Genomic DNA, 21,169 nt, shown 5'->3' on the forward strand with positions numbered 1-21,169 from the left:
ACTGTGAATGTCCATTTCGCGTTCTTGACTCTCATTTTCAAGAGGATATAGTATCCGAGGTGGTTTAAAATACAAATCCGTGATCCACAATAGAAAAAGGAGAAAGTGTGGAATCCAATGAACCCCTTGTACCTAAGTTACGGTCAGAGCGAAAAAAGATACGTCCTGCACTGCCTCTCTAGTCCTTCACTCTCACTTTCCTCATCCACAAATCTTTCATCCTCGCTCAAATTAATTAGGTAATCGTCGCTTTCTCGGTCCGAATCTCTCTCGCTGCATTGTAAACAATGTGAAAATGTGAGGAGTCCTTCCTCCTGTGACGTCACGCTACTTCCAGTATAGGCAAGGCTTTTTTTAATCAGCGACCAAAAGTTGCGAACTTTATCGTCGTCGTTCTCTACTAAATCCTTTCAGCAAAAATATGGCAATATCGCGAAATGATCAAGTATGACACATAGAATGGATCTGCTATCCCCGTTTAAATTAAAAAAAATTCATTTCAGTAGGCCTTTAAAGCCAATCATTACACCCCTAATGCAAATGTACAGTACTAACCCGGGACAAGAGTTCACAGGAGCGTCTGCGTTTGGCCTGCCTCTCCAGAGACCGAGTCGCTTGCTTCTTCGACTTCTTTTTGGACTTCTGCGCACCGTTGGTTAAAGCACTGCAGGAAACATTTCAAATCTGACTTGACAGCATGACGCCAGGAGCTGCAATGGAGTCTTCCAAAATCATATTGTAGCTTACGTCAAAGCAGATGGGGCTTTGTTGGAATGGACCGGCATCTCCCGGTGGGAAAGCTTCAGCAGTCTGCTGCCTGCTTGTTCAGCACTCGGGGGAGCGGGAGGGAATCGAACCCTCAGCCCATACAAGTGCTTCTTCTTCTTCACCTCCTTTCCCGACATGAACCTGACAGGTGCACAGAAGGGCACAGATCAACATCCAGGCCTTTGTCAATATTGTAAAAGATGTTTTGAACAGATTGTAACAACCTACTTGGCTGTGTTGCTGTTTAATGCCTCTTGTACACAAGCATAGCGCATTGATCTTGGCGTGCGGGAAAGCTGTTGAAAGACAGTCAAGTTTTAAACAGGTTCATGCATACGTGCCTGTGCGTATTTGTTAAGAGCCGGCTACAAGGGTTTCACTTCCTGGCAATCATTTGCAGTTTTGTTAAAAATTTCCTTATCGATGCCTGTGGGCACGCATGACGTCATCGCGCCCGGCGCCGATCAACAGCACAGACGTAAGACAACAGGGCAACTTGCACTACTTTTCATCAAATTGACAAAATACTATCAGAAACATGAGCAGACACATCACGCGATAACGCTGAATAAATGACACGTTTTGGACCCTTCCGAGACGGAAGTGAATCAGCAGCAAGTCGTCTGCTGTTAATACTGCATGTAACTAAGATAACAACACGCCTATCATGTTAAAATCATGTTGAAATGAATGTTTCTCATGCATCACATGACCAGACTGCGGCTGACCGGCAATCTACAGGCCTCCTTCCACTCCAAGCACAGCTGGAGACACCGCGATGAGTCAAATACATCGCATATGCTTCCTAAACAAGCAGATATGCTTAATTTTCTGCACAAGTATGGTTAATTTTCATACTAGTTTGATTGTAAAATTGCACAGTCTACTTGACTTGCTTGTGTTTTCTGTGACCTAGTTGTACTTCTGAGCGCTCAGCATATATACATTAAAAAACAACTTTTTATTGGAAAAATGTTTTAAATGTTACTTTACATTTTTATGTCACAGAATATTTTATGTTGTATTTTGTTTATTACTACAATAATTAAATTAAAACTACACAAAGTTGATGCTAATCAACTTGTTTGCTATCTTTTTATTCAAAAGAGAATCGATAAAAAAGTAAACCGTTAAGCAGGATTGAAAGTGGAATCGGAATCGTAAAACTCTTGTCAATTCCAATCCCTTGCTGTGATACAACAATTCCAATTCCACATGTGACATCGAACAGTGCCAATAATAACAAAAAATAATACGAGAGATTGATTTAAAGAAAAATAAATCACACTTTATTATTCTTTACTTTAGTGCAGCGGTATCCAAACTACGGCCCGCCGAGACGACGTCTTCTGACAGCACGAGTTCAATAAGTAATATGGTCGGCCGGAGCGATGTATTCAAATCACTTACAAATAGCTGGTGGTCTATTAGCTAACAAGTTGTCACCATCTGTTGGCCAATGAAAATTACTCTACCATTAACTGCACTCGCTAGGGCACACATCACAGCATGTACTTATATGACCCAATCCTAACAACCTTCCCTGGTGAAGGTGCAGGAAAAAAAAAATCAACAAACTTGGTCACATTTAACACAACCTGCTCATTGAACTTTGTATGTAATATAAAAAACGTCCAACATAAAAATTAAAAATTATTAAAATTACACCCATCCATTACAAGAGATGGGAAAAATCCAAAACACGGATGTATAATTATAATAAAATGTATAGGCTTGCTTTATACACATATAGTCATCATTTTTGATCAGCAATTACCTCCCCAAGCTGCAGAAGCTCCCAGTTGTTGTTGATGTAAGCCATCAGGTCCATCTCAGAGTCAAAGTACTTCTTCTTGTGGATCATAGTCAGGTTGTACAGGCTCAGGTGTGTCACATCCTCCCTGCAATGCTCTACATTACTTTTGTGGCATTGTTATATTTGTTTGACCATAATAAAAAATACAGAGATAGACGGGTGTAATGTAATTTATCTGTAATGTTTGGTTTAAGTGAGTAATCAGTGAAACCAGATAGTTAGTTACTAGATAATGCATGGACAAGGAATGAATGGCTATTCTGTTCTACTCCAGCCCTGCAGATATGGAAGTAGAATTGTCTCACATCAACTTATATGCACAAATAAATGTGACCGAGTTTGAATGTGGAGTTACACGCTCCCCTGAACAACCAGCAGAGGGCACTGCAGCCAGAGCGGTCTGGGTCACAGACATGGTCAGACACTGGCGAGCCAATCAGAGGCACACTAGGGAGGGTCATATAGTGGATTAATTGGATGGGTAAGTAATAACTAGTATTGATAACTGTTTCTGGTGTGTTGTAGTAGTGCCATGGTTGTATCTACTAGATAGTTTAGTCAGTCACTCAGCTTTTACAGGTGTTGATGTGACCACAACGTCTGGCAACATCCAAAATATCTAACGAAGTAAAAGTGGAATTAGGAGAAAAAAAAGATCTTCCAGTAATATACAGATACAGCATTTCAGTTAGGGCTGCGAATCTTTGGGTGTCCCACGATTCGATTCAATATCGATTCTTGGGGTCACGATTCGATTAAAAAACGATATTTTCCCGATTCTAAACAATTCTCTATTCATTCAATACATAGGATTTCAGCAGGATCTACCCCAGTCTGCTGACATGCAAGCAGAGTAGTAGATTTTTGTAAAAAGCTTTTATAATTGTAAAGGACAATGTTTTATCAACTGATTGCAATAATGTAAATTTGTTTTAACTATTAAATTAACCAAAATATGACTTATTTTATCTTTGTGAAAATATTGGACACAGTGTGTTGTCAAGCTTATGAGATGCGATGCAAGTGTAGGCCACAGTGACACTATTGTTCTTTTTTTATAAATATCTAATGATAATGTCAATGAGGGATTTTTAATCACTGCTATGTTGAAATTGTAACTAATATTGATACTGTTGTTGATAATATTCATTTTTGTTTCACTACTTTTGGATTGTTCTGTGTCGTGTTTGTGTCTCCTCTCAATTGCTCTGTTTATTGCAGTTCTGAGTGTTGCTGGGTCAGGTTTGGTTTTGGAATTGGATTGCATTGTTATGGTATTGCTGTGTATTGTTTTGTTGGATTGATTAATTTAAAAAATAAAAATAATAATAATAATAGATTTTTTAAAAATGAGAATCGATTCTGAATCGCACAGCGGGAGAATCGCGATTCGAATTCGAATCGATTTTTTCCCACACCCCTAATTTCAGTACTACTACTACTAGTGAAGTAGGCCTTAATAGCCTTGGCCTTAGCTCTACTTCGTTAGCTGCTAGCTGGCTAACGTTGCCAGACATCATCGTCACATCAACACCTGTAAAAGCTGAGTGACTGACTAAACTATCTAGTAGATACAACCATGGCACTATTACAACACACCTGAAACAGTTATCAATACTAGTCATTACTTATCCATCCATTTAATCCACTATATGACCCTCCCTAGTGTGCCTCTGATTGGCTCACCAGTATCTGACCATGTCTGTGACCCAGACCGCTCTGGCTGCAGTGCCCTCTGCTGGTTGTTCAGGGGAGTGTGTAAATCCACATTCAAACTCGGTCACATTTATTTGTGCATCTGGTTTGTGGTAGAAATGTCTCAGACACAAAAGCAAAAAAGCGATCCACATATGCAAATTCAATACAAATACACTTACAAAATCATGCATATTTACATTCAAATCTCAAAAATACATTTACAAATACACGTTTATTTATACAAATTCTTGATTTATTTGTACGTCACATTTTTATATTCACAAATTTTTTGTATATATTTTCAAATCTCAAAAATATTTTTACAAATACACGTTTATTTATACAAATTATTTATTTGTATATCACATGTGTATTTGCATATTTATTAATATATGCATATGTATTAATATCATATTGATATATATACACTACCGTTCAAAAGTTTGATGTCACTTTGAAATGTCCGTATTTTTGAAGGAAAAGCACTGTACTTTTCAATGAAGATAACTTTAAACTAGTCTTAACTTTAAAGAAATACACTCTATACATTGCTAATGTGGTAAATGACTATTTTAGCTGCAAATGTCTGGTTTTTGGTGCAATATCTACATAGGTTTATAGAGGCCCATTTCCAGCAACTATCACTCCAGTGTTCTAATGGTACAATGTGTTTGCTCATTGGCTCAGAAGGCTAATTGATGATTAGAAAACCCTTGTGCAATCATGTTCACACATCTGAAAACAGTTTAGCTCGTTACAGAAGCTACAAAACTGACCTTCCTTTGAGCAGATTGAGTTTATGGAGCATCACATTTGTGGGCTCAATTAAACGCTCAAAATGGCCAGAATAAGAGAACTTTCATCTGAAACTCGACAGTCTATTCTTGTTCTTAGAAATGAAGGCTATTCCACAAAATTGTTTGGGTGACCCCAAACTTTTGAACGGTAGTGTAAGTTGATGTGAGACAATTGTACTTCCATATGCAGATGGCAGGAATGTTTTGTCATATTTCAGTTTTCACATTGATTAATCAAAAACATGTTTTGCTTATCAAGATATTTTTTTGATGCCGTTGAAAAAGTATCTTACCATTGGAGAGGTAGTCGACTGAGATACTCTGAGCCACCGTTGCAAACAGAACAAACAAAAACATAAAACCTAAAAGGTAAACAGACAACATATATCAGGTTGTACATTAAAAAACTCTTTAAACGCTGTGTTAGATTATATGCATCTTTATATATTACACCATCCTGGATGTCCAGAGGTGTCCGAACTACGGCCCACGGCCGCACTTGGCCCGCAAGACATTGCACGTTTTACAACAAAATCGGCCCGCAGCGCGTTTTTGCCTAAATTTGGTCCCCTGTCATATACATTTGAAGATAGAATCAATGGTCAACGAACATTAGTTTCATTTGGAAACAGATTGAGCACAGCATCAATTTATATGACCCAATACAAATAACTTTTCCAACTCATGGTGTAAATTAACTATAACCAACAAATAAAGTCAACACACAACACACCTCCTGCTCATCGAACTTTGTGGACATTATAAAACATGTTCAATCACTATACATAATTTAAAATTACACATATAAATCTATTGCAGCGCATAATGGGTGATATGTAAAACACTCTACACTTCCCCATATTTTTGGTGCATTTTAGCTGCTTGATATTTCTGATTGATTACAAAACTTGAAGCAGGTCGTCAGGGAACTAAAAGTAAGAGTCAAACTTTCACACATTCATAATATTCAATATTTTATCGTTTATACTTCTTATTGCATTGTCGTCAGGGTCTGATGTGGGAGCGGGGGGTTGTTGAAGTTGATGTAGTTGAACATATGTGTTGTTGTTCAGTCTGTTATAGCTTGCATTAATCAATGCAAACTGAAGTGTTATTTTGGTACAAATGATTGTTGTTACTTCACAATCAACACTATGTGTCAAAAAGTGTCAGAATGAGTGTAATTATGAATGCATGTCTATGTGTGCGCACATCCATATAACAGCGTATTGACGGTTGAAGGTTCCCTCGAAAATACAGCTTTACCAAAGGTTGTACTGCATTCTTACATGTTTGGCAAACTTCCCACTTTAATATCATATGAAATTAATATGCAGACTTCAAGCATTGCGATTTTCAAATTACTTGTAATATGAAGCAGAGATAGACTCCAGCATCCCCCGCGACGCCGAAAGCGGTAGAAAATGGATGGATGGAGAAAAAGAAAAAAAAAAAATATATATATATATATATATATATATATATATATATATATATATATATATATATATATATATATATATATATATATATATATATATATATATATATATATATATATATATATATATATATATATATATATATATATATATATATATATATATGCACACACACACACACACACTGTGTGTATATATATATATACATACCTTCATACATACACACACAGGTCCGACATAAGTATCAAATAATAATAGTTGCATATTATTTACAAAGTCTCTGAGGTAGAAGCGTACTAAAAAGTATCCAAAAACAAAGTGTCTGGATCATTCACTTTACAGCGTCATGACTCATAAACTTAACTAAATGAAATATTGTGACCATTAGCTGTCGCCAAAAACAAATTACCAGTCCACTTCAAATTTAAAGACCACATAATTCTGTCATAAGGTTAGTGTTTTTCATACCTACTAGTGTTCTTGAGGTAATTTCACTTGATCAAGCCTTTTCTAACATTCCACACTACAAAACAATAAAAGTATGCACTATGTTTCGTGCTGATATAGTATCCGATTTATATCAGTAACGGAAAATACCGAAGGCTCTGATATTGGAATCACACGGAAATGAAAAAGTACGTATATACAACCCTACTACTAATTGCAGCTCGACTCTTTGGGTAAAATGGCAGTTTGTTAAAAAGAAATCGCCGTCATTAAGAAATTAAAGGTTTAGGCAAAACTAAGAAATTAAATCCACGCTCTTTAGTTTTACTGTAGATAAAAACATTACGACTTGGTGTTGTCCACTATTGTAGTTAGCCGTGACGTAATTATGTTTAAGTGAGAAAAGCGGTTTATCACCTGTCTCCATAGAGCATAGGCATCTGTAAGCAATGGAGGCAGGCTTCGTGGAACCACTGCTCACATCGACTGCACTGCATCATCTTCAGGTACCAGCTACAAAAGATAAAAAGATCATCTTGCTGGTCCCTCTCAGGAGTTGTCATACAACAAATCATAAAACTGCTTGATATTGTGTTCTCATCTTTTTGGGTCACTCACTTTCCTGGACCTCCGCAGTAGCAGTAGCACTGTTGTGTGTTGGTTGTGTGGTCTTCATCCCACTCCAGTCCCTCCAGGGCGTACGGGAAGGACAGCTCCAGGTGTTGTGGTTCTTCCTGCTTCAAAAACAGAGCAACTTACCTCTTTGGCTTCTACTCACTTGAAAAGCAAACATCCAAAACAAAACCTACCTTTGGAAAAGCAGTGAGGACACAATCACAGCAGAGCCACTTGTCGTCCGAGTCAATGACCGCAGCATCAATTATGGGGGCGTGGCACAGCTGATGGTAGCCTAGGCGACAAATATTTACACATCGTAGTTGTTTGAAGAATACAGAGAAACATTCCATCCGGTTTAGATTCAGTGCCTGGTATACCTTGCCCACATTTGTCACAAATGACAATCTCATTGGGTTCCTCTGAAGTTTCTTCTTGACATATGGAGCAGACCATGTCATCGTCTTCATCCTCGTCCTCATCTTCGTCTCCTTAAATGGACATGTGTCACAGTGTTTAGAGCCGCGCAATAGTCAAACTAAACCAAATATAACACCCTATGTTTTCAGCTACATAAAGAAACCCCCGTTGATGCAGTGAGAGCAAATCTATTTATGGTGTTTCTGTGCCACACAAAAAACTTGGGACCACCACAAATAGATTTGGCGCTACCTCTTTGCGTTCGCTCATAAACACATTATAATGGGACTGTCTGGGAATGTACAGTAGGTGGCGGTATGCATCTTCAGGGCAATTCTCGCAACACCCTGCTTGCACATGGTCTGCCACAAATAAGACGACGGGGCAGGAGTGATCAGTGTTGCTAACTTAGCGGTGTTGTTTCGATCGTACATTAAGCTGCTACTTTTTTCCTACACTTTGAACCCTGCGGCTTATAAAACAGTGCAGCTAATTTATGGATTGTTTATTAAACACATGCAAAGACACTTAAATGGTGTTATTGTGATATGGCACCATCTTTTGGACAAGTTCACTCACAGCAGGTGCTGCTGGGTGAATACCTATACCGGTAAGTGTTTCCTGCTGTTTAAAGTTTTAAACTGGAAGTCCCGTTTTGTCTTGTAATCGTCCATAGCGTTTCTCCTTGTATGGAGTCTTCATTCATCGCTCCAAGCAACGTATGCAAGTTTTACAGTATAACTAAAAACAATTCTTACTTACTAAACCGCACCAAGAGTGATGTCTGTAAGAGTATTTTCATGCAAATTTGTAAGTGCTATTGTAATGTAATTAAGCTAGCGTCATTACATTACATTGGGGATTAAATCTCCAAATGATTCCCGAGCGCGGCGCACGCTGCTGCTCACGCTGCTGCTCACTGCTCCCCTCACCTCCCAGGGGGTGAACATGGGGATGGGTCAAATGCAGAGGACAAATTTCACCACACCCACTGTGTGTGTAACAATTGTTGGGACTTTAACCGAGTGTCGGTGTTAGTATTATTAACTTACAATGGAAATCTGTTTGTATTGTTTCAGTTTCACAAATTCCTCAGTAAATTCACCAAAACGTGACCATGGAGTTATTGAGTCTGTTTAGCTGATTGGAGAGCTAGCTTCCGCAGCTCGTGGGTCCATGATGAGGACTTCTGTTTTATTTGATCACCTGTTTTACTGCCGTGCTACAAACACCGTTTGGAAACAATTCAGGTATGTATATAAACGTTTACAAAATATTTCTGTGTAAAAAAATCATTTTACAACATATATAGCTGCAGCTTATTGTCTGGTGCGGTTAATATATGATGGGGGTGGGGAGATTACCTTAAATTTAGCTGCTTGATAGCACAATCTACCAAATACCTACACTCTTCCACGAGTGGGGTCAAAAATTAACCCAATTAAATCAATGCGTTTTGCAATAAGCTTGGTTGTTATTTTTCAAAATCATTAAAACAAAGAGTTGGAATAATTTCATATTCCAAGTATTCCTCATAAAACATGTTTGTGACATTAGGCCATTTAAAATGTTCTTTATATTTTCCATTAGTTTTAAGAGATAGCAGTTTTTGTATCACCACTCTCTCTTCCACGAGTGGAGACCTTAAATGGCCCCAAGCATTTTTTTGGACTCTTTTATGAACCTTTAATTCTTAGCACTTTGAATGTCCCACTTACATATCTGATGTCATCTCTCACATCTGATGCAACTTTGACTGTCAATACTGTCCCACTTACACATCTTATGTCAGTAGTCTCACCACTCAGGAAGGGGCAATATCTGATCCACTAGAGACAAGAAGCTAATAAGGTAATTCTAAACACTGTTAAATCTGGAACTTTTTACATTCTTATGGATGACTATCGATGTAAAAATCATGGCAGGTGCATTATACAGATTGGTTATGTTTAACCTGTAAGTTTTGTGTTGTATCTTTCAATATTTGTGTGAGTCAAATGTGTAGTAAACTCTGAACCCTGGAAGCTAACATGGTACATTAATTTTATCTGCTGCTTCTCCTGCCAACATGGCTACCAAACACAACTGGTCACATGACTCTCCTGCCAAGATGGCCACCAAACACAACTAGTCACGTGACTCCCCTGCCAACATGGCCACCAAACACAACTAGTCACGGGACTCTCCTGCCAACATGGCCACCCAACACATCTAGTCACGTGACTCTCCTGCCAACATGGCCACCCAACACATCTAGTCACGTGACTCTCCTGCCAACATGGCCACCCAACACAACTAGTAATGTGACTCCCCTGCCAACATGGCCGCCAAACACAACTAACCACGTGGCTCTCCTGCCAACATGGCCGCCAAACACAACTAGTCACGTGACTCTCCTGCCAACATGGCCACCAAACACAACTAGTCACGTGACTCTCCTGCCAACATGGCCACCAAACACAACTAGTCACGTGACTCTCCTGCCAACATGGCCACCAAACACAACTAGTCACGTGACTCTCCTGCCAACATGGCCACCAAACACAACTAATCACATAACTCCCCTGCCAACATGGCCACCAAACACAACTAGTCACGTGACTCTCCTGCCAACATGGCCACCAAACACAACTAGTCACGTGACTCTCCTGCCAACATGGCCACCAAACACAACTAATCACATAACTCCCCTGCCAACATGGCCACCAAACACAACTAGTCACGTGACTCTCCTGCCAACATGGCCACCAAAAACAACTTATCACGTAACTCCCATGCCAACATGGCCACCAAACTAGGGCTGCAACAACTAATCGATTAAAATCGATTATAAAAATAGTTGGCGATTAATTTAGTCATCGATTCGTTGGATATATGCTATGCGCATGCCCTGAGGCTACTTTATTTATTTTTATAAATAAACCTTTATTTATAAACTGCAACATTTACAAACAGCTGAGAAACAATAATCAAAATAAGTACAAAAACAGTACAAAACAGCGCCAGGGGGGCGCTGTGGCTACGTCTCATTAGGTGGCAGTAAGCCAGCCAATGATGTGTCATGTGCAGCTCACGTGACGACGCCGTCTCCTTTGCCTGGAAACATTCGAAAAATGGCGGAGGAAAACAGTACGGATAGTTCAGCGGAGAAACATATTGAGGTTATTGCTTCAACGGAGAAAAGTGCACGACCTAAGTCGTCAAAAGTGTGGGAACACTTTACTTTAAAGACTTCAAAGAAGACCGTTTCCTGCAAAATGTGCATGGCACGGAAGTACAACATTGCTTCAGGAGCACCTGAAGAGGAAACATGTTGGAGCCATGGATGAAGGGAAGAACTCACGGTACGTAACTTTTTAAAGGCCTACTGAAACCCACTACTACCGACCACGCAGTCTGATAGTTTATATATCAATGATGAAATCTTAACATTGCAATACATGCCAAAACGGCCGGGTTAACTTATAAAGTGCAATTTTAAATTTCCCGCGAAACTTCCGGTTGAAAACGTCTTTGGATGATGACGTATGCGCGTGACGTAGCCAGTGAAACAGAAGTATCGGTACCCCATTGAAAACAATACAAAATAGCTCTGTTTTCATCTCATAATTCCACAGTATTCTGGACATCTGCGTTGGTGAATCTTTTGCAATTTGTTTAATGAACAATGGAGACTGCAAAGAAGAAAGTTGTAGGTGGGATCGGTGTATTAGCGGCTGGCTGTAGCAACACAACCAGGAGGACTTACTTGGATAGCAGACGCGCTAGCCGACGCTAGCCGCCAACCGCACGGATGATCGGGTGAAGTCTTTCGTCGCGCCGTCGATCGCTGGAACGCAGGTGAGCACGGGTGTTGATGAGCAGATGAGGGCTGGCTGGCGTAAGTGGAGCGCTAATGTTTTTATCATAGCTCTGTGAGGTCCGGTTGCTAAGTTAGCTTCAATGGCGTCGTTAGCAACAGCATTGTTAAGCTTTGCCAGGCTGAGAATTATTAACCGTGTAGTTACATGTACATGGTTTAATAGTATTGTTGATCTTCTGTCTATCCTTCCACTCAGGGATTTATTTATTTTGTTTCTATCTGCATTTGAGCCAGATGCTATCACGTTAGCTCCGTAGCTAAAGTGCGTCAACGATGTATTGTCGTGGAGATAAAAGTCACTGTGAATGTCCATTTCGCATTCTGAACTCTCATTTTCAAGAGGATATAGTATTCGAGGTGGTTTAAAATACAAATCCGTGATCCACAATAGAAAAAGGAGAGAGTGTGGAATCCAATGAGCCAGCTTGTACCTACACTACCGTTCAAAAGTTTGGGGTCACATTGAAATGTCCTTATTTTTGAAGGAAAAGCACTGTACTTTTTAATGAAGATAACTTTAAACTAGTCTTAACATTAAAGAAATACACTCTATACATTGCTAATGTGGTAAATGACTATTCTAGCTGCAAATGCCTGGTTTTTGGTGCAATATCTACATAGGTGTATAGAGGCCCATTTCCAGCAACTATCACTCCAGTGTTCTAATGGTACAATGTGTTTGCTCATTGGCTCAGAAGGCTAATTGATGATTAGAAAACCCTTGTGCAATCATGTTCACACATCTGAAAACAGTTTAGCTCGTTACAGAAGCTACAAAACTGACCTTCCTTTGAGCAGATAGAGTTTCTGGAGCCTCACATTTGTGGGGTCAATTAAACGCTCAAAATGGCCAGAAAAAGAGAACTTTCATCTGAAACTCGACAGTCTATTCTTGTTCTTAGAAATGAAGGCTATTCCACAAAATTGTTTGGGTGACCCCAAACTTTTGAACGGTAGTATAAGTTACGGTCAGAGCGAAAAAAGATATGTCTTGCACTGCATTCTAGTCCGTCACTCTAACGTTCCTCATCCATGAATCTTTCATCCTCGCTCAAATTAATGGGGTAATCGTCGCTTTCTCGGTCCGAATCGCTCTAGCTGCATTGAAAACAATAGGAAAATATGAAGAGGCGAACAACTGACTACGTCACGCTACTTCCGGTAGGGGCAAGGCTTTTTTTTTATCAGAGACCAAAAGTTGCGAACTTTATCGTCGTTGTATACTAAATCCTTTCAGCAAAAATATGGCAATATCGCGAAATGATCAAGTACGACACATAGAATGGATCTGCTATCCCCGTTTAAATAAAAAAAATTCATTTCAGTAGGCCTTTAAGTCCATAGTCCGGGTACATTGATCTCTTGTGTCCGTCTTTGTGTGTTTTTAATATTTTGTTAACGAAGAGATTTTTTTTAAGGAAGCGAAGCAGCAACTGTTGTGTATTAACTTTCAGAGTGTTAGGAACTTCTTGGAGAGTGCATTTTTTGTGTTGTTTTGAGTCGCAACAGGCATTCATGAGTTCAGCTTTTTTGTGAGTAACGTTAACGTTATCCCTTTGTTGCAACGCTGTGCTGATAATGTGTCTCCGGCACATTTGACTCCCTTTTAAGAGAGAAAACGCACCGTTACCAATTTCGAAATAAACATAACGGACAGAAATATCTCAGGTTCGTTTCCATCATGGCCACCAAATATATTTAGATTTGAGTGACGCTTTAGTATAACTAAACGTTATGAAGGTGCTGGAATATTTCATGCTATTATTCAGAAGCAGCCTAAAATGAATCCTTTATTATTCACAACAGAAACGTGTACAATATCTGATTCAGTTCTGATCTGATGAGTTACATTTCTGTGTTATTATTGGTGTATGCTGCAACCCCAATGTCCATTTATTTAATTTAGCTTTTTTTTTTTTTATGTGGTGGCGTATTTGCCTTTTACGTCAAAAAAATATTAATTAAATCAACTATGTACAGTATGTATTGAGTTACATGTAAATGATGCTACTATGTAGGTTCATTATATGGTTTCTCTCATTTCAGAAAGAAACAAGCCAGCATTAGCGACTTGGTACAAAGGAAGGTCTGCACACCACAGCAAGCGGCTGCATTGACTGATGCTATCCTGAATATGTTGGTAACTGACATGAGGCCACTATCAATGGTGGAGGATGAAGGTTTTAGACAAATGATCCACGTCCTCAACCCTGGTTACACTCTTCCCTCGAGAACCCATTTTACCAAAGTGATGTAGAGGAAGTACGAGCAGACATTCCAAGCAGTGTAGACTGACATAAAAGCCACCCAGAGCAAAATTGCTCTCACTACTGACGTGTGGACAAGTGTAGCCATGGAAGCCTACCTTGGCAATACATGCCATTACATTGGAGACGAATGGAACATGAAGTCAATCTGCCTTACGACCATGCCACTAGAGCAGGGGTCGGCAACCTTTACCACTCAAAGAGCCATTTTGACAAGTTTCACAAATTAAAGAAAACAATGGGAGCCACAAAACTCTTTTGAAAATTTAAAATGAAATAACACTGCATACAAAGCTTTTTTTGCTTTGTGCTATGATTTAACCAGGGGTTTGGTGGTAGCGGGGGTGTATAATGTAGACTGGAAGAGTTAAGGCTGCATGGGATTCTGGGCATTTGTTGTGTTGTGTTTATGTTGTGTTACGGTGCGGAGGTTCTCCAGAAATGTGTTTGTCATTCTTTTTTGGAGTGGGTTCACAGTGTGGCGCATATTTGTAACGTAACAGTGTTGAAGTTGGTTTATACGGTCACCGTCAGTGTAAGCTGTGTGGCTGTTGACCAAGTATGCCTTGCTGTCTCCTACATGTGCAAGTAAAAGCTACATACAACATGTGGCCAGGCTGGCACGCTGTTTGTACACGCTATAGAGGACAATAAATGCAGTGCCATTAGGGCACGCCCTTAATTTAGTTGTTAGGGTTAAAATCTGAGAATATTTTCCCCGGGAGATTTCTAGGAGAGTCACTGAGATCCGTAAGTCTCCTGGGAAAATCGGGAGGGTCGGCAAGTATGCAGCTGAGCCGCATCAGAGTGGTCAAAGACCCGCATGCGGCTCTGGAGCCGCGGGTTGCCGACCTCTGCACTAGAGGAAAGACATTCAGCATCCAACATTGCAGAATGGTTGGAATAGGTAGTAGCCAGGTTTGAAATTCCCCAAAGCAAAAATATTGCTATTGTGCATGACAATAGTGCACTTTATTAAAAAAAAAAAATTTTTTGTAACATTTTCCTTGTTTTATTTGGCAAGTTGAAAGAACATTGGGGCCAGTATGCTGGGGTTTTTTTTCAATAAAATACTGGAAAGGATAGAAATGTAGTTTGTCTCTTTTATCCGATTATTAATCGATTAATTGAAGTAATAATCGACATATTAATCGATTATCAAATTAGTTGTTAGTTGCAACCCTACACCAAACACAACTTGTTACGTGACTCCCCTGCCAACATGGCCACAAAACACAACTAGTCGCACGACTCTTCGGCCAACAGTGCCACCAAAAACAACTGGTCACGTGACTCCCCAGTCAACATGGCCACCAATAACGAGTCATGTGACTCTCCTGCCAACATGGCCCCCAACAACGAGTCACGTGACTCTCCTGCCAACATGGCCACCAAACACAGCTAGTCACATTTCTCCCTTGCCAGTTTGATTGCCTCAGATGTAAGAGATGACATCCATCCATCTTCTACCCCTTGTCCCTCCCGGGGTCACACACTAAGGGTTAATATTGTATTGTTTTCAGGATCTGATGTTGGGGTGTGTGTTTAATTTGATGTAAATATATATGTAAATTGGTTATACTTGTGTAGCGTTGTCAAAGTGCTTTGACACTATTTCCACATTCACACACTGACCCATTAGGATGAGTGTGTCAAGGACACAACGGCCGTGACTGGGCTGGCGGAAGCTCGGGATCGAAACAGGGACCCTCAAATTGCTCGGCCACCCGAGCTACGCTGTCCCATGTAGTTGAAGATACGTATAGTTCAGTCTGTTACAGATTGGTTTAATCATTGCAAACTGAAGTGGTATTTTGGTACAAATGATTGTTGTTACGTCACAATCAATGCTATGCTGTGCAGCGGAAAAAACATTGCAATGTGTGTATTTGTGTACTGTATGCGTGTCCGCGTGTCTGTGTGTGTGTGCGTGTGTGCACACATCCTTATTACAGCGTATTGATGATCACCCTGGAAAATATGGCTTTACCGCAGGTTGTACTGTATTTTTACATGTTTGGAAAACTTCCCACTTCAATTTGGTATGAAATTAATATGCAGACTTAAAGCATTGCAAATTACGTGTAAAAACAGCTGTGTAAATGTGATCACAGATCACTCTGAGACCGCACACAGAGGTACAATAAATACTGTAATACTAAAAAAAAAGTTAGTGTAGTGATTTCGCTATCAAATTTATTTAGATGCTTATTGAATTACCTTACACATATATTTAATACCTAAATAAGTACATAAACTTCATAACTATATAACATAGAAATTATGATATATATATATATATATATATACACCTGTATATATACATACATACATACATACATACATATATATATATATATAAATTATGACAGATATACACACAAAAAAAGACATGCATATTTGTTACTGTACATGCAGTCTGCTTTTGGACACATTTTTTTTTTGCCCAATGCAGGCCCCCAAGTCAAAAAGTTTGGCCAACCCCTGGTTTAGACTCAGTGATGTCAGCAGGAATATAGGTCTTTATTAGATGGGCGTAACCGAATAACCAGTATTAAACCAGACAGACCATCAAACTCAGCAGCTGGGTACAAAAATCAGATATTGTAGACATGTATATACTCCTACCTGTTTGAATGTCCTTCCACAAGACCCACGATTTGGATTGATCCTCAAACACCACAAAGCATCGCTGCTTGTCCCGATCTATCTGTAAGATGTAAGAAAAATACAATTACTGTATATTTCCCCAAAAGCTACACAGCTTCGGGTCCTTTCTATTCCACTATCAACTATCTGCACGCTCAACAAATCTGCCCAACTGTCAAAACCAAAGAAACGAAAGAGAATTAGTGCAAACCCCGCCCCTACTTTTTAGTTTCTTGCGCCGATATTTTTGGTTGCATTTAGAATGAAAAGCACATTCCTGCAATTTTAAACTGGTCCTAGGATTTTGTGCGGCACTTTTTTGCCAGGAATAATTTGTGTTGATATACCGACTACAATCTTTCCATCATTTGCTAAGATAAAATTGTTTTTAAATTCACTGCAGCGTACTGTAAATGTCCCAACTATTTGGAAGGGATCAGGTAAATAGAAGAAAGTGACATTTTATAACATAAACTGATTCACATGGTGTTTAGTGAAAAAGCTTGACTTTGATTGAAGTGGAACTGCACTTGTTTAGAAATGTTGCCCATCATCCATCATACCTATGTGAGGCAAGAACGCACGTCTTTACCTTTTCTGTGCATACTAAACACTGAAAAACTGCTCGTAAGAGGCGGTGAACAATGATATATTCCGCCTTTAAAGCGCTCTAAAAACCTCCATCAACACTTTATATACATGCTTTAAGTACAGTATATATGTAATGTAGTAACTAGCATTCATGATAACATGTAAGATTTACAGTATTTTGTTAATTTCAAGCATTACAGATACTTTTTTCTTGGTCGCATTATTATCGCAATGAGATAATCCAGGGGTGTCCGAAGTGCAACCTGGCCAATTCTTTTACGGTCGGTGGCACATTTGAAAAATTATATTTAAAAAAAACACAAAAAGTGGAATAAAAGAGCAAACCGGTATAATTTAACAAGAAAATGTTGCAATACTGAAACTAATACCAAAATTGCCATGCAGGCAGTTTTTTCTTCTTTAAAACGTTCATTGCTTAAACAATTACTTATAAATACAGGTAGATCTGAAGTTGATCTACAGATTAAAGCGTTGAAAGTAAAAAATAATATATCTTGGCTTATGACTTAAATTATATATTAGAATAGGACTTAGTTTTAACACTTTTATTAGCGGGGGCCTCTTAGATCCCTGAAACCTTTAGTCGTTTTCAAGGTGTCATTGTTCAAAAACAATAATGAACCAAAAGCTATGTTGTGAATTATTGACCTATCTAAAGCTCCAATTACTTAACATATCCCATCGTAAAAAATGGATTAAGGGAAAAATATTTTCATATTTTGCGTTTTAGCCATAAAAAACTGTGGTTTTCTTTGAAGAAAAGGGCATATCGATCCATCCGTTTTCTACAGCTTGTCCCTTTTGGGGTGACGGGGGGCTGGAGCCTATCCCTGCTGCATTCAGGCAGAAGGCAGGGTACACCCCGGATAAACAAAAAAAAAAAACTTTATTGGAACCGACAGATCTGAAGCTGATCCATAGACATTCAAGCTTTGAAAGTAAAAATAATATAATATGACTTATTTTTACCACTTTAATGACTGAGATGCTTTTGGGTCCCCAAGACATTTAACATTCAAAATGTAAACAAACGTCATTGGTGGATGTACACCTAACATCCACTGTAATGATACCAAATTCAGGAGCGTATATAGTCGATACTACTATGATTACATCGATATTTTTTGGCATCACAACATCTTCTTTCGGTTTTTTTAATGTATATTATGTTTATAAACTCAGGAAATATGTCTCTGGACACACGAGGACTTTGAATATGACCAATGTATGACACTGTAACTACTTGGTATCGAATGATACCCAAATTTTTTGGTATCATCTAAAACTAATGTAAAGCATCCAAACAACAGAAATATAAGTGATTATTACATTTTAACAGAAGTGTAGCTAGAACATGTTGAAGGAGAAAGTAAGCAGACATTAACAGTAAATAAACAAGTGGATTAATAATGAATTTTCTACCACTTGTCCTTAATCATTTCGACAAAATAATAGAATGGAAATTTACAATATGTTACTGCATACGTCAGCACACTAAATTAGGAGCCTTTTTTTGCTTACTTACAAAACAACTTGTCTTTTATTAGTATGTTCACTATTTTATTTAAGGACAAACTTGCAATAAGAATCATGTTAAATGTGATTTTTTGTTAAAATAAAGCCAATAATGCAATTTTTTGTGGTCCCCTTGTTTAGAAAAGTATCAAAATGTACCGAAAAGTATTGAAATACATTTTGGTACCGGTACCAAAATATTGGTATTGGACAACACTACTTTCAGCACAAAACGTGTGCTCTCCTTGAGCTGGTAAATTCAGAATAATCCTCACTCCTCAGGTAAAAAATACTTCCTAGCTACACTACCGTTCAAAAGTTTGGGGTCACCCAAACATTTTTGTGGAATAGCCTTCATTTCTAAGAACAAAATTAGACTGTCGCATTTCAGATGAAAGTTCTCTTTTTCTGGCCATTTTGAGCGTTTAATTGACCCCACAAATGTGATGCTCCAGAAACTTAATCTGCTCAAAGGAAGGTCAATTTTGTAGCTTCTGTAACGAGCTAAACTGTTTTCAGATGTGTGAACATGATTGCACAATGGTTTTCTAATCATCAATTAGCCTTCTGAGCCAATGAGCAAACACATTGTACCATTAGAACACTGGAGTAATAGTTGCTGGAAATGGGCCTCTATACACCTATGTAGATATTGCACCAAAAACCAGACATTTGCAGCTAGAATAGTCATTTACCACATTAGCAATGTATAGAGTGTATTTCTTTAATGTTAAGACTAGTTTAAAGTTATCTTCATTGAAAAGTACAGTGCTTTTCCTTCAAAAATAAGGACATTTCAATGTGACCCCAAACTTTTGAACGGTAGTGTATGTTGCTGATGTCTTATCCTGCGTCACATTTGTTGGGAGCCATATAGTATCAAGTTGGTAACGTGTGGATTTTAAAAGTTGACTAACTTCTTGGCTTGGTGTCACAACTTCTACTATACAGGTGAGACATATGATTTAAATCTTAGCATTTACTTTTTCTAACTCATAAGCAAAACAGAAGCAGCTCTGACAACCTTTATTTCACGGCGGGTCACAACCGTTATTAGCAGCTAAAGCTAGTTAGTAACTGGCTGATCACGGCATGTAAATGAGCGTTGCTGGTGTTTTTAGAAGGCTTTATAGGCGGAGTCGATGAATGCCATACCTGCCTTGTTAGCCTCCTCTTACTAGCAATTTTTCAATTGTTAGAAAGCACAGAAAGGGAAAAAAAACGTGTGTTCTTGACTCACATAGAAATTGTGGATGATAGGCAACATTTTGAAAACAAGAGCAGTTCCTATTTTACAGTACTCCACACCAAGCCTGCAAGATGACTTGAAGTAGTAATTTGTGCTTTCCGGTACCAAAAATCCAAACTAACCTTTGTGATTGTCCCCAAGTAGATCAAACCATCGGACCACCCGGCCAAGACGTCCTGGCCCTCAGTGAACCTGCCCTGTTCGCCATACGCCACCCTCGCTTGGCTTGTTGGGGACAAGGCGACAGCCTGCTGCTGCGGGGGCAGAGTTTTCTGATGGACGGACAGGTGACCCAAAACCCCGGAGTCCCTGCAATGACAAGGGATGAACTGGTAATAGGAACATTTTGCTATAGTTTATAATGCTGATTTAGAACAGTTGCATTAAGACATCATAAAAGACACACCTCATAAGACTTGTTGCAGCTGAAGCCAACAACAACTACAAAAATAACAGATTATGAAAAACTCTACAATATAAAGTACACAAAACATTCATTGACCATCACCAATACGTTATTACGTAATCATTTTTCCCCAACACCTGCCCTTATTTCAAACAGGAAGTGAATTTAATCAGAGAACCAGAATCAGAAGTACTTTGTTAATCCCCAAGGGGAAATTAAGATTTTCAGCACAATCCCATTCAAGATCAGACAAACATTATAGGGAGACAGTACAGGATCGCTGACGGGTCTGCCAACTTCCGGCGCCCCTTACAATGTAATGTAAACATTTAAAAGTTATGGTGTGAAGACATGGAGAATGGGTGGGGTTAAATATGAGCTTTGTGAGATCTGAGCCGAGGATGTCCTCCGACCACCACCCATCATTTATTCACCAGTGTGAGTAGCACTAGGGGAAAGGGTGAAGTGTCCTGCCCAAAGACACAACGGCGGCGATTTGGATGTCAAGAGGCGGGGAGCGAACCTGCAACCCTCAGGTTTCTGGCAGGGCCACTCTACCCGCTACGCCATGCGCACCCCTCCTTGTGGCTTGTGCAGCCCTTTGAG

General features: G+C 39.1%; 1 protein-coding gene across 3 annotated transcripts in view; it reads right to left on the minus strand.

Annotated features, from left to right (window-relative positions):
• mtf2 (metal response element binding transcription factor 2) overlaps window positions 1-21,169 on the minus strand; it is a 31,785-nt gene that overhangs the window by 8,746 nt on the left and 1,870 nt on the right. For 2 of the 3 annotated variants that reach the window (XM_062022272.1, XM_062022274.1), the window contains exons 2-12: window positions 20,280-20,466; window positions 16,761-16,842; window positions 7,964-8,074; window positions 7,778-7,878; window positions 7,587-7,705; window positions 7,386-7,481; window positions 5,373-5,441; window positions 2,546-2,669; window positions 997-1,064; window positions 748-909; window positions 556-664 (exon numbers count right to left, since the gene is read on the minus strand). In XM_062022272.1, coding sequence (XP_061878256.1) covers window positions 556-664; window positions 748-909; window positions 997-1,064; window positions 2,546-2,669; window positions 5,373-5,441; window positions 7,386-7,481; window positions 7,587-7,705; window positions 7,778-7,878; window positions 7,964-8,074; window positions 16,761-16,842; window positions 20,280-20,466 — 1,228 coding nt within the window. The remainder of the gene's footprint in view (window positions 1-555; window positions 665-747; window positions 910-996; window positions 1,065-2,545; window positions 2,670-5,372; window positions 5,442-7,385; window positions 7,482-7,586; window positions 7,706-7,777; window positions 7,879-7,963; window positions 8,075-16,760; window positions 16,843-20,279; window positions 20,467-21,169) is intronic. The other variant, XM_062022273.1, reaches the window with a different exon arrangement.

The sequence above is a fragment of the Entelurus aequoreus genome, linkage group LG16 (genome assembly GCF_033978785.1).
Source record: "Entelurus aequoreus isolate RoL-2023_Sb linkage group LG16, RoL_Eaeq_v1.1, whole genome shotgun sequence".
Taxonomy (NCBI): domain Eukaryota; kingdom Metazoa; phylum Chordata; class Actinopteri; order Syngnathiformes; family Syngnathidae; genus Entelurus; species Entelurus aequoreus.